The following is a 12679-nucleotide window of genomic DNA, read 5'->3' as shown; positions in this document are numbered from 1 at the left end:
CCAATCTGAAGGGTTCCAAATGGCAAAAGGTAATTTTTAAAATTTTATTTATTTACTTGAAAGAGAGCAAGCCAGAGACCATGAGCCAGGAAGGGGCAGAGAAACCCAGGAGGGGCAGATTTCCCACTTATCAGGGAGCCCAGACATGGTGCCCCGACCCTGGGATCATGACCTGAGCTGAAAGCCAGGTACCTTAGATGGTGAAATTTAAGGGATCAAAAAGAAGGTATAAAATTGAAGTTTCTCAGACTGCAATGAGCTAAAACCTATCAAGTACCCTAAAAGCTATCAATTTACAGGTAACAATGATAAAAACAAAACAAAACAAAACAAAACATGAATTACATACAGAAATTGCCAGGGCATCAACTCATTCTCAAAGTTAGAAAATAAAGTTAAAGAAATCAAGCATTATTCCGACTCCTATATGAACTATATTATATTCCAGGGTAACCTCACAATGATGAGTTCTTTTTTATAGAAAACTTCCAGCTAATAACTGCTGAAGATATGACAGAATTAGAGTATCAGCACTTTGCAACATCTGAAAAAAATGCTCAATTCTAGGCTGCTACACCATTAGGTGGATCAGGCTGACAAGCTCACAATGGAGACAACCAGAGGTGTGTTTTCTGATATGGTGCAACAGGGAGAATACCGAACTTATTTTGTCAAAAACAACAAAAACAAACAATAAGACCACACTTCTAGATTTAATTCCGTTTTATAAGAAATATGAGGAATAGAGAAGCACATTCAATACTACCGTGGGGGAGCAATTGGCAAAGTTAGGAATGTGGGAGATTCAATAGGACAAAGTTTCTTCAATAAATAAATGGAAAGAAAAAAGAGAATGGGGAAGTGGCTCCAGATTAAAGGGCATATCAAACAAATGCAATATATGGGGCCTTATTGGGACCCATAAAAAGACATTTAAGGTAATTAGGGAAAACAAAATAGTGAGAAATTATTAATTTTAAAAGATGATGATACTGTGGTTTTGTTTTTTAAAAAGGAATCTTTTATCTGTTAAGAAATTTTGTACTAGGAAATGGAAAAAACTTTGTTTTTGACTCCCAATATATTAAAAAAGTAACAGGGTTGTAAATCAGAAATATTTTAGTTTATAAAAAATGAACCAATACCTATCAATTGAAATATTTGTTCTTTAACGAAAAAGTAACTAGTATTCATGAGTTGAAAATACTTATTTTGGGACGACTGGGTGGCTCAGCGGTTAAGCGTCTGCCTTCAGCCTACGGTGTGATCCTGGAGTCGCGGGATCAAGTCCCACATTGGTCTCCCTGCATGGAGCCTGCTTCTCCCTCTGCCTGTGTGTCTCTGCCTCTCTCTCTCTGCCTCTCATGAATAAATAAAATCTTTAAAAAAAGAAGAAAAGAAAATACTTATGTTAACCAAATGACAACTATTTTTAAAACTAAAACATCTTTTTTGGAAAGACAGAAGCACAAAATGTTGCTATTAGGTCCTTTCTGTGAATCAAATAACTAACAAAGGGAGAGCTGGTTTAAAAAAGAAAAAAAAGTGTGTCATTCAATACTTTAAGAATGTAGGTATCAGGAGGGCCTATCAATAATTATAATGGTTACCCGTCTGAAATTCTCACAAGACAATAACCTGGAATTAATTAATTCCAACCAATTCTAATGAAACTGAGAACTAATTCCTATCTCACGATACTATATTCTCAATATGTGAGCTGAGATCATTTCTAAAAATGGATATGCAAATTCATTTCCATAAGTATTTTCTAAATTAGCTGCCTTGATAACCTGATTCATGAAGAAATCCACTTAAAGGATAGGCAATTTAAACTGTTTTCTTAGAGCAGAGAGCATGGAAGTCTTGTATTGTGATTCAATCAGGTGAAAGCAAATAGATTACTTCCATGAACACCATGTAAAGAGTATATGTATGAAATCTATTAAATTATTCCAAACTGGCAGGTCTACCCGGTCCTTGTTAACAACACTGCCTGTCATACAACTAAAACTAAAAGAAACTGGGAGGTCACTAAAGGAAATCATCTACAGATAATTCCAATCAGAGATATATTAAAAAGATCACATTTCCAGCTGAAGCTAAACTAAGTAGTTTAACTCTGGGTACAAAAGTATCAGGCTATAAAGTATTAATGGCCCAAGCGATGATTAATTAGTTCTCATAACTGACAAGAATTTCTTCTGTAAGCATCTTCACAGCTGGGTTCTTTGAGTCTGAAGAAAAATATCTTGATTGCTGCTTAATTATAGAGACATCTAAAAATTCATCTATATTCTAATTTCTAAGCAAGCTATGTAGAATAATTAATGCCATTTTTACAGGCTCTAAAGCACTCAGAAGTAGTAACGGTTGACAGGAATCTGATCTGGAACTTACCTATGTGAGGACAGGACATGACAAATATAATTTTGAACAAAACACAAAACTATTATGAGAGACCTATTCTTAGGCTTATTATATACCAAATTTTTGTGTCATTTCAAAGTTTCAAAGGCATGTCTTACACATGGGGGTTGGTGGGAGGGAGGGGGTCTGAGTAGAAATAGAGATCAGGAACTGAGCAGTTCCTATGACCAAGAAAAGATGATAAACGAAGGAAGGTATGAGGCTAAAAACTGGTAAGTTTACACAAATAATGCAGTACAGATACTAGGATCCCACCCAAATAAATTAATTAGTTGTATATATTTAATATCCACAAAAGACCAAGGACCCAGAATTCTGAGCACAGGACAAGCGTCTAAAACTCCAGGCCACTTCACACTGACATATATCTAAACAATGATCACTGCAAAAGAGCTCTTTGTTACATGGACACTTACGTATTAATGAGCTTTAGGAAAAAAGAGCTACACCCTTATGATGGGGGTGTGTGTGTCAAATATAATCACTGACTTATATTTGCTAACAACAGTAACATTACTTTTTAAATCACAAGCTGATTTAAATTTTTCCAAGCACATGAAAATCAAAAAGAGAATCTGTTTTAATGGAGTTAACTAAAATTACAAAAATTCAAAATCTAATTTTAATGAAATACTTTCCTTGAAGAGACTGGGATTCATATACAGCCTCTGATACCCAAAAATCTCTTCAAAATATTCTGTTTAACTACATCAACAAATACTTCCTGGAGAGGGAAAAAGGTAACCACCAATTCAATAATCTTGGGGTAGGTAGCAATTTTAACATACAGATATAAACAAAAGGTCTAAATGCTCCAAATTCAAGGGTATAAGAAGCCTAAAACATTTTTTTCTTAAACTAATGACATATTCAAAAGTAAGAGTATATGGACCAAACCCCTAAGACTCTAACTCACAAACATACTAAATTCATATACCCTGATACAACCTTTAGTAAAATGGCCAGGATTCAAAGGCCAAAGCAAAAACCATTGTACTAAACTATTTGAAGTTCAGTAAATATGTGACTAATGCTTTCCTTTAGGTGTGCAAAAACTTTCGACAGTGAAATTTCTTTTACTATCATGTTTAAACAGTTGACTTTTCAGATGATCTAAAACACACACAAATCAAAAGCACAGACAAGAAAAAACACACCACTGTATTTCATAAAAGGAACATAAGATACAATAGGGGTCTTTACCTTACTGTACATTAGACCCTCACTTTGAATTTTCACGAAAGTAGAACTTTTTCGAAAGGCTAAATATCTAAAAGCAAAAGCAATTTGGCATGTTTTATCCAACATTAAATATTTTACATATATTATAAACACACACACAAACACACTTACATGTATACATACAAATAAAAAGGGTTTTGGTTTTTTTTTTTTACCTAAATGCAAACTGGATGAGGATCCATGTGATGAAAGTGATGGCGGTGGCGTAAGTGAATGTCCTGGAGTTTGGCTTGGCAGAGGCATGCCTATTGGACTTGGAGAGGAGGAAAATCCCAGACTATTGTAAAATGGTTGCCCTATGGGTGCTAGGCTGCTACTAGATCTTTTGTACAAGTCAGAGCTAGTAGATAGAGACTCTCTCCTTGTGGCACTACTACTTGCAGAACTGCCAACTGAAGAAGAAATAAAAAAAACCCTAATTACATACAGTGTTAACTGAATAAAACCTATCCCCAACTCTTGCTGGGAAATAACAGAAGTGATCACAATAATTATTTTTAGAAACATTATGAAGAAGATAATTACTGTGATAACTATATAAACTAACTTATTAATCATAAAAGGGTATAAATGCACCCCAATAAAGTAACCAAATACTTAACAGAGCACTCATATGTTTATTATTTCACACATATTTACCATCGACACATATGATTACTGTGCTTTAATACCCTGGTATGATTTATAAACCCTGGAATTGTAAGGTGTCTGCTTTAGGAGACGCTAGAGATTAAATTCCATTAAGGTTAAATTTTTGTAGTGTCCTAATCTCTGGAATCAGGTTCTTAGACTTCAACTCAATGTCCAGAAAGGATTACACTAACAGATTATTAATACATTTCCCTCACCATTCATATTTAATTTAGCGTCTAGCTTATGTTCAAACCATGGTCTTTTAAGTCCATATTGGCCCGAATATGTCAGTTGTGAAATAACAGATAACAACTAACTTCTCTGTACTTTTCACACTACACATTCTCCCTATCCTTCAACAACTAAGTTACAAAACAGATATGAAAAACTAGACTCCTTTTAGAAAAGTAATAGCTCTCATTACTATTATCACATCAAAGACATACTTTCACTTACCCCTCGGGATCTTCCATTCCTAAGATTCTACTACTGGTTTTATGAGGCCCTTATTCAAGTGAAGACTGGTAAGCCTTTTTTTTCTCAGATAATATACGATTCTTTCATTTTACATTTCTAACTGAACTACATACTAAATTCTTTCTACTTAATCCCAAGTTCAACCTTCTAACCCTTTTTCCTTTTGTACTCTGCAAAATCATAAAACAATGGTAGAATCTCGTTCCCTTGTACCGGTCCACGCTCAAAAAAAAATAACCCAAGATCTGTTATTCAACACATCTGGATAATCCACTTCTTTACCAAGGGTTTAAAAGGGCTGTCCAAAACTCCCAATTCTTAAGTCTCACTTAGAGGCCACATTTTCAAGTGCTTCTTCCCAATTTCTAAACACAGACATCCACCCCTCACCTTAAACTGAATGCCTTTTATACCTAAGGTAATTTCATTATTATGTTTCTTAACCTGTCAAATTTTTAAACAAGCTCTATATTCGGACCAATATGGTAACCTTTTTCAGGAGAATTTTAAAGTTTCTATTAGGTCTTGGTTTTCTAATCACAAGTCAATTATAAGTAGGTCATTAGGGTATAATGAAAAATTAAGAGAAAAATTAAGCAGAGCACATGGTAGACCAAGTTAAGCTTATAAGATAGAAAATAATTATTCTGGTTTTGCCAAATTCCAGATTCTCATAAAGGAAAAATACTAGGCTCACATAACTGTATGAGGCAAAATATTAAAACACAAGTCAACCTTTTAAACCAGCCAGTGTGGTTTCTGAAAGACTGATCGTATGTTTTATTGAAAATTGCACATTTTAAGGTATCATGTAATAGAGAAGTACTACATAAGCATATGCACTTTAATAGCAAAACCAAATGCAAACACTAATGCAAAAATACCTCTTCTTAAAGTTGCTTTTGGCAAAATTGTCAACATATGCTACATTAACTATGCTAATTTAAAAGGACACTGTCAAAGTGATTGTTCTAGAATATGGCTATATTTAAAATTCCTATTTATTTCAGAAAACAATTTAATTGACAAGGAAAAAGACAAAGGCTCAATAATGAGAGCAATAGCACTGTCATTCCCCTGGCAAATAACCAAAAAAAAACAAAAACAAAAACAAAAAACAAAACAAAACAAAAAAACCCCCACAGTTTTGACACATACAATTTTATTTTCCTCCAAAAAGGAAAAGCCAAGCCAAACATTTAAAAGTATTTCAGAAATAGTTTTATTTTAAACCTTAAAAATCTGGCTCTTTAACCTTTACTATATGCCTAAGTTATCTGCAACAGTGTGATTATAAATATGAAACAAAATATACCTAAAATACCTAAAAGGTTAGACCAACAGTGGAGTTGCTAATCATGTCACCTGTGTATAAAATGTTAAATTACAAGCTTTCAATTGTTACAACACTTTCTAAATAATGGGTCATAGAAAGGAAGATTTAATTACTATATTGATAGCTAAGTTTCCTAGCTGACTGTTATAAGCTGGGGTATTTAACACTGATAAGTGTTAATAACTTTATTATATAGGTAAGAGAATGACTGTGTTGGTTCCACATATGTGCACATAACTATACTATCATTTTAGACTTCATATAGGTATGGGATTGCCATCTTATGAAATGGTAACGGGTAGACTTGTTTTAAGGGTAAACGTATCACACTTGAATGAACTCTCATGAAATGTTCAAGAGGCTATGTCTTGGCATTCAGGAGTGGCAACTGCCAATGCCCTCTGAAGCAAAGTAAACAGAGCCACCTAGACTCGTAGTGAGAATTGCATAAGCATGATTATAAATAAGGGAGGCATGAAGAAGATCAGTTTTTGGGAAAGAGGCTTTTGCAGTAAACATTTGTAGGGAACAAAATGTTCACGCCAACCAGTTCCTGAATGCTGGGGGGAATGATCTTAACAACTAAGAGACAAATGGGAATTTGAAAGAACTGGGTAAGGGGGCCTACAAATCTATTCCAGACCATCAGTGACATATTTTTTTTTTTTTTTCAGTGACATATTTTATTAGAAAAGGGAACAGGAGATGTATCAAAGCTCTTGTTTTTCCTGAATTATTTAGAGTCTAGAATCTCTAGTTTAGAAACTAGTTATTTCTACAAAGTTTATCTTTTAAAAATTATATGTTCTTTCAGTTTCCTTCAGCATGTTGGGATTATTTGGGGAAAATGCTTGTCGACCGTATTAGAAACAAAAAACTGAGTCCTATGGGAGTGCTTGGGTAGGGATAAAAATACTGAACTCCAAAAGGAATGAAAAACTCAAATAGGAAAATTAAAGGCCTGAAGAGTCTTCATGTTCATTAGATATTCCCTCAGAAGTTCTTGTGCCCATTCTTTAGGTAACTTTGTGTTCAGTAACAGTGATTATTTCCGTGTTGCACTTCACTATAACAAAAAAGCATTTTGCATCTGAAAGTTTATAAATGTTTTAGCCCATTCCTCTTATAAATATGAATGTTCAAATTCAAAAGATCTTTCCTTAGAAAACCAGCAAACACTTAAAAATGACTGGCTCAAAAAAAAAAAAAAAAGAAAAGAAAAGAAAAAAAGAAAAAAAAAAAAAAGGACTGGCTCATGTCAGTTTTGACATTTTCCGCACCAGAAAAGCATACAATTTAAGGCGGTGGGAAAACAGATGAGAAGCAGGTATTAAAGATTCTAAGACTTTACAGAAATAGAAAAATCACCTGAAGTCTGAAAAACTTGCCCTGCCTCTCATGAAGAAAAGGGTGACAATAAAATATATCAATAAAACTGGGTAAGTTGTTTTTCCCCTAATATTTCCTGAATACCCTGGAAACCTCAGAGAATTAACAAAGTATGTCAATAGGGAGTTAATGTGGGCCTCTTCTGATTTCACCTAGTGGTTCCTCAGTTACAAAATCAGTTTGTGTGGGGAAATTATTTTGTAAAGCTATTTCAAATTTAAAATTTTAAGTATTATATATGAAACTAAGATATGGGAAGAAACACGCTTTTAAATTAATTTTGAGTGATAAAGGCCACATTGTTTAACCTAAAAGATAAGCATACTAGTAGTTTCTTAGGGGCTTCTGTTTAGAACATTTCATTATATTTTATTTTTATATATTATACAAACTAAACAAAATCATAATGAGCTACTAACATTTAATAAGAATAAACCATCTAATAAGCACACAAAGACAATTATTACTTTAAAACACCAGAAATTTAAGATGGCAAAATATTTACTTCCTCAACATTATGTAGAGAATAAAGAAGAGCTAGTAATTAACTTAAAATATACTGCTGTAAGCAAACCTCAATAAAACAAAAATTATAGGAACACTATTCTTAAAGCTAAGGGAAAATGTATTCTGAGTAAAAGATGGGCAGCTTGAAATGAGCAAAACATTCATAAAACTTAAAAGATGTGCTGGAGGTAGACTTTTTCTACAAAATTAAACAAACCAGTATTTTAGTCCTGTCCTTTCTACACTACAAGCTACTTATTAATGTTTACCTTATTATCAAAAACATATAAACTTAAGAGTACACTCATGATAAAAGGCAACTTACCTGATGAACCAAATCCACTGAGGGCTGAGCCTATAGCAGCACCCAAAGAGCTACTGCTTCCAAAGCCAAGAGATGTACTTCCAGGTTGGCCAGGTCCGTGAGAAAATAAAGAACTGCTCTGGGAGCTACTAGTCAAAGAAGTGCTCCCATAAAATGAATTAGACTGCAGATTCGTGCTTGGCGGCTGCTGCTGCTGCTGCTGCTGTGGTGGCTGAGTGCCAATTGGCCGAAAAAGACCATTTGTGCTGCCTGTAAGACTATTTGCAGTCCCTCCAGCTGCTGCGGCCGCTGCTGGAAAATAAATTTCAGATACTTCTTGAAACTATCCAAAAGACTATTCTCTATTTTTAAAATATCTTAAAGAACACCAGAAAAAATATTATCCCTGAAAACATCACTTAAACTTACCAGCTTGTGCTGCTGCTGAACTAATTAAAACAGGTGCTGGAGCCATTAAACGAACTGGAGCTCCAAGGCCAGTTCTTGCTCCAGGGCCAACCACCAAGGCACCAGTCTGATCATAATAGGCAGTTGGAGCTAGTACTTGATAGCCTAGACAATATTAAAACAAATGTTTACTAATGAAGACATTTATTATAGAACACATGCATGTTTATTTCCCCTTTATTTGTTTTTCATCAACCAGAAAATATAATTATATACTGTTAACATAAAACCCTTAGGTAGTTATGAAAAGCAAACACATTTGAGAAAGTATTACTTACTAAATATATGGAAATGTAATACAGAGTGTAAGTAAAATTGTTTTCTTTAAATTTTATTTTATTTTTATTTTTTTTTAATTTTTTTTTTTTTTGTTTTCTTTAAATTTTAAGAGATGCCTTCCACTCAAGGACCACAGAATGATGAGGTACTTTCTTTGATACAGAAACTATAGACTATCAAGCACTGATACTTTATATGATCTGAAGAGAAACCAGAGCATTCAAGCACTGATACTTGAAAAATATTACCTATTAGTTCTGAAAGAAAGATGGGAAAACTAGGGGATGTGAGGTAGAACACTGTAAGAAATATTTATTATTCAATTTTAATAAAGTTCTAAACCAACTGCTTCATTACCAGCATCCCCATAGATTTTCATTTGTAAGCATTCATTTAAAAATGTAAATTATATAAACACATACTTTAAAATCATAAGGTCACAACCTTTTTGTAAAGGTTCTTGAGCTAAAGTTTGGATAACTATCATGCACGCATTATTAGTTTTATTATAGCTTTAAGTACAAGGCAGGTGACAATTTGCATGATTTAGGAAAGTTTACTCTTAGCAGCCTTTCTCAGTGGGGAGTCCTTAACTACAGAACAGAAAGTAACGATTTTGAACAGAAATATGACTATTTTGCCAATTCTACCAAGGACGGTATATAACAAGTACCATTCTAGATGCACAAAAGAGAAGTTAACTACACAGAAGAGATACTTTAAGGCAGGAAAGCTTTTCCCCTCCCAGAAGTCAGGTTGAGAAAGGCATGACAAACAAGGAATAAGGTTCAACAGTCTGACATTCATTTGCTAAAAGGCACTGGCAACCTCTGATAGCTTTAAGTTTGAAAACTACCTTCACCACTTGGGTCAACACTCTCACATGCGAAGGATGTTTTTAATTACAGTATTCTGTTTTGCAATTATACTTTCATTATAAATGAATATAAATTAGGAGGACCAGCCAATTAGACACAGAGGGCAAGACATATAGGGCAAAATCTAGGAGGGAATGCAGAGCTTCTAAACCTTCTCCTCACGGAATGAATGTGATAAATCTGAGAAGAAATTATTAGATATCCAACTGGAAATGCCAAATAGGATATAGAAATCTCAATTTTAGAAGAGAGGTCCAGGCTAGAGCTATAAAGGATAAAATCACCAAGAAAATGAAAAAGGAATCTATGGACAGAGTACTTCACAGTAAGAGGTTGGAGAGAGAAGGAACCAGGGAAGAGACTACGAAGGAATAACCAGTAAAGAAGGAAAGGAAATTAGAACGAAATTAGAAAAATGTGGTCTCTTGGCAGGCCAAAGAAAAAAGAATTTCAATGAAGGCTAAGTGATCAACAATGTCAAATGCTGCTAAAACCTATTAAGAGTTGAGAACTGACCAATGGGTTTAGCAACATGGAAGTCATTATGGCGGGATGAAAGCCAAACTGTGAGGAATTGAGTCAAGAATGGGAGAACCACAAACAAGTACAGACAATGCTTCTGAGGAGTTCTGCTGCAAAAAGGGCCACAGGGAGAAAGGGAATGTTGACTCTAATTTTTTCTTTACAGTACAGAGAAGGTACTTTATTAGCAAAGCACAATACTTTCTTTAAAAATTTACTGTTATTGTGAAATAAAACACATAAAGAGTACAAAACTCAAAAGTACAGTATAAAGACTACCACAACAAAAAAATGATAACCATCCAAGTTAAGAAACAGAAGAGTGCTCAGTACCCTACCTCTCATATGTCCGTCCCTGCTCTACCAAACCTCCTCTTTCTTTGTGTTACATACCACCCTACTACCCATATCTGCCTCCCTCCTTAACCATCATTTGGTTTGGATTTTTAAAAAAAATTTTTTTAAAGATTTTATTTATCCATGAGAGACACAGAGAGATGCAGAGAGGGAGGCAGAGACACAGGCAGAGGGAGAAGCAGGCTCCATGCAGGGAGCCTGACGTGGGACTCGATCCCGGGTCTCCAGGATCAGGCCCTGGGCTGAAGGCGGGCTGCCCTGGATTCAAATTTTTCATGTATGATTCATTCACGTGGTTGTATACAGATACGCATTTCCATTATAGTGTAGCACCTCAATGGATGGATACCACAATGCATTTATCTGTTCTACATTTATATTGGTCCCTGTTGGGGGACACTGCCAATAGTACTGCCATAAACATTTCGGTGTGTGTTTCCTTGTCTGTTAAGTGCACATATTTCTCTATATCTATTAAAGGAGTGGACACTCTGTGCAATTTACATTTTTACTAATTTGGTATTAGTTTCCACTGCTCTGTGACTTTATTATTTTTTAAAAAGACTTTATTTATTTATTCATGAGAGACAGACATAGGCAGAGGGAAAAGCAGGCTCCCTGCAGGGAGCTTGATGAGGAACTCAATTCCAGGACCCCAGGAACATGACCTGAACTAAAGGCAGATGCTCAACCACTGAGCCACCCAGGCCCCCCTGCTCTGTGACTTTAACAACACTTTATATTCTCAGACTTTTACATCTGGCTAATCCAGAAAATATGCAGAAGTAATGTTATGTATTTGATTTTCTTTACCCATACTAAGGAGGATGAGCATCTTTCCATATAACTGGGCATCTGGATTTTCTTTTAGGAGAGGTTTGTTCCAGTCTTTTGCCCATTTTCCTATTGGGATGACTTATCTCACCTGTTTAGAATTCTTTATGTTGTATCTAACTCTTTCACTATTTTAACATATGGCAAGTATCTTCTTCCACTGCTACCTGACCCTCAGGGCTGGCACCGAGGAGGAGAGCAGAGGGAGAGGAAGAAGTAGGACTCCCCTCCCCTCCCCTCCCAGCCCAGCAGGGAACCCAACCCTGGCTGAATCCCAGGACTACAGGATCATGACGGAGTCAAAGGCAGTCGCTTAATCACTTGAGCCACTGGGGCACCTATATTATTTTTTAAATGTAGCATATTATCTTTATGAGTCTTTGTTTTAAAAGTATTTGGATATTTGTAAGGATCTGTAATTTTAAAGTGGATTTTATAAAGAGATGAAGACTAAGAAACATTACAATAGAATGATTTTGACTTTCTAATCAATCTGAATTTAGTTATCTTTTTATTTCTATTTTTAATATTTAAGTTCCTGGCTTTTATTAATGTTTCAATTTTTTAAACCTTTTTTAAAAATTTTTTAAAATTTATGATAGTAAGAGAGAGAGAGAGAGGCAGAGACACAAGCAGAGGGAGAAGCAGGCTTCATGCACCAGGAGCCCGACGTGGGATTCGATCCCAGGTCTCCAGGATCGCGCCCTGGGCTAAAGGCAGGCGCCAAACCGCTGCACCACCCAGGGATCCTAATGTTTCAATTTTTTAATTTAAATTCCAGTTAGTTAACATATAGTATAATACTGGTTTCAGGAGAAGCATTTAAGTGCTTCATCACTTACAGGTAATACCCAGAAGTTCATCAACAAACACCCACCTCCTCAAAAACAAAACAAAACAAAAAAACCTCCACACCTTCCTCAGTACCCATCCCTCCACCCATCCTCAGTTTGTTCTCTATAATTAAGAGTCTCTCTTATGGTTTGCCTCCCTCTCCTCTTTTTTCCTTTCCTCTAGGTTCAT

The 12679-nt window shown here is 35.1% G+C and overlaps 1 protein-coding gene across 12 annotated transcripts in view; it reads right to left on the bottom strand.

Moving 5' to 3' along the window:
- Positions 1–12679, bottom strand: part of PUM2 (pumilio RNA binding family member 2) — a 95381-nt gene that overhangs the window by 28257 nt on the left and 54445 nt on the right. For 9 of the 12 annotated variants that reach the window (XM_072770967.1, XM_072770971.1, XM_072770964.1 and 6 more), the window contains 3 exons: positions 8748–8891; positions 8340–8630; positions 3828–4064 (listed from right to left, as the gene is read on the bottom strand). In XM_072770967.1, coding sequence (XP_072627068.1) covers positions 3828–4064; positions 8340–8630; positions 8748–8891 — 672 coding nt within the window. The remainder of the gene's footprint in view (positions 1–3827; positions 4065–8339; positions 8631–8747; positions 8892–12679) is intronic. The other 3 variants (XM_072770976.1, XM_072770975.1, XM_072770968.1) reach the window with 2 other exon arrangements.

This window comes from Canis lupus, chromosome 12, assembly GCF_048164855.1.
Source record: "Canis lupus baileyi chromosome 12, mCanLup2.hap1, whole genome shotgun sequence".
Taxonomy (NCBI): domain Eukaryota; kingdom Metazoa; phylum Chordata; class Mammalia; order Carnivora; family Canidae; genus Canis; species Canis lupus.
The sequence above is the reverse complement of the archived record's forward strand: the minus strand, read 5'-3'. Positions and strand labels throughout refer to the sequence as shown.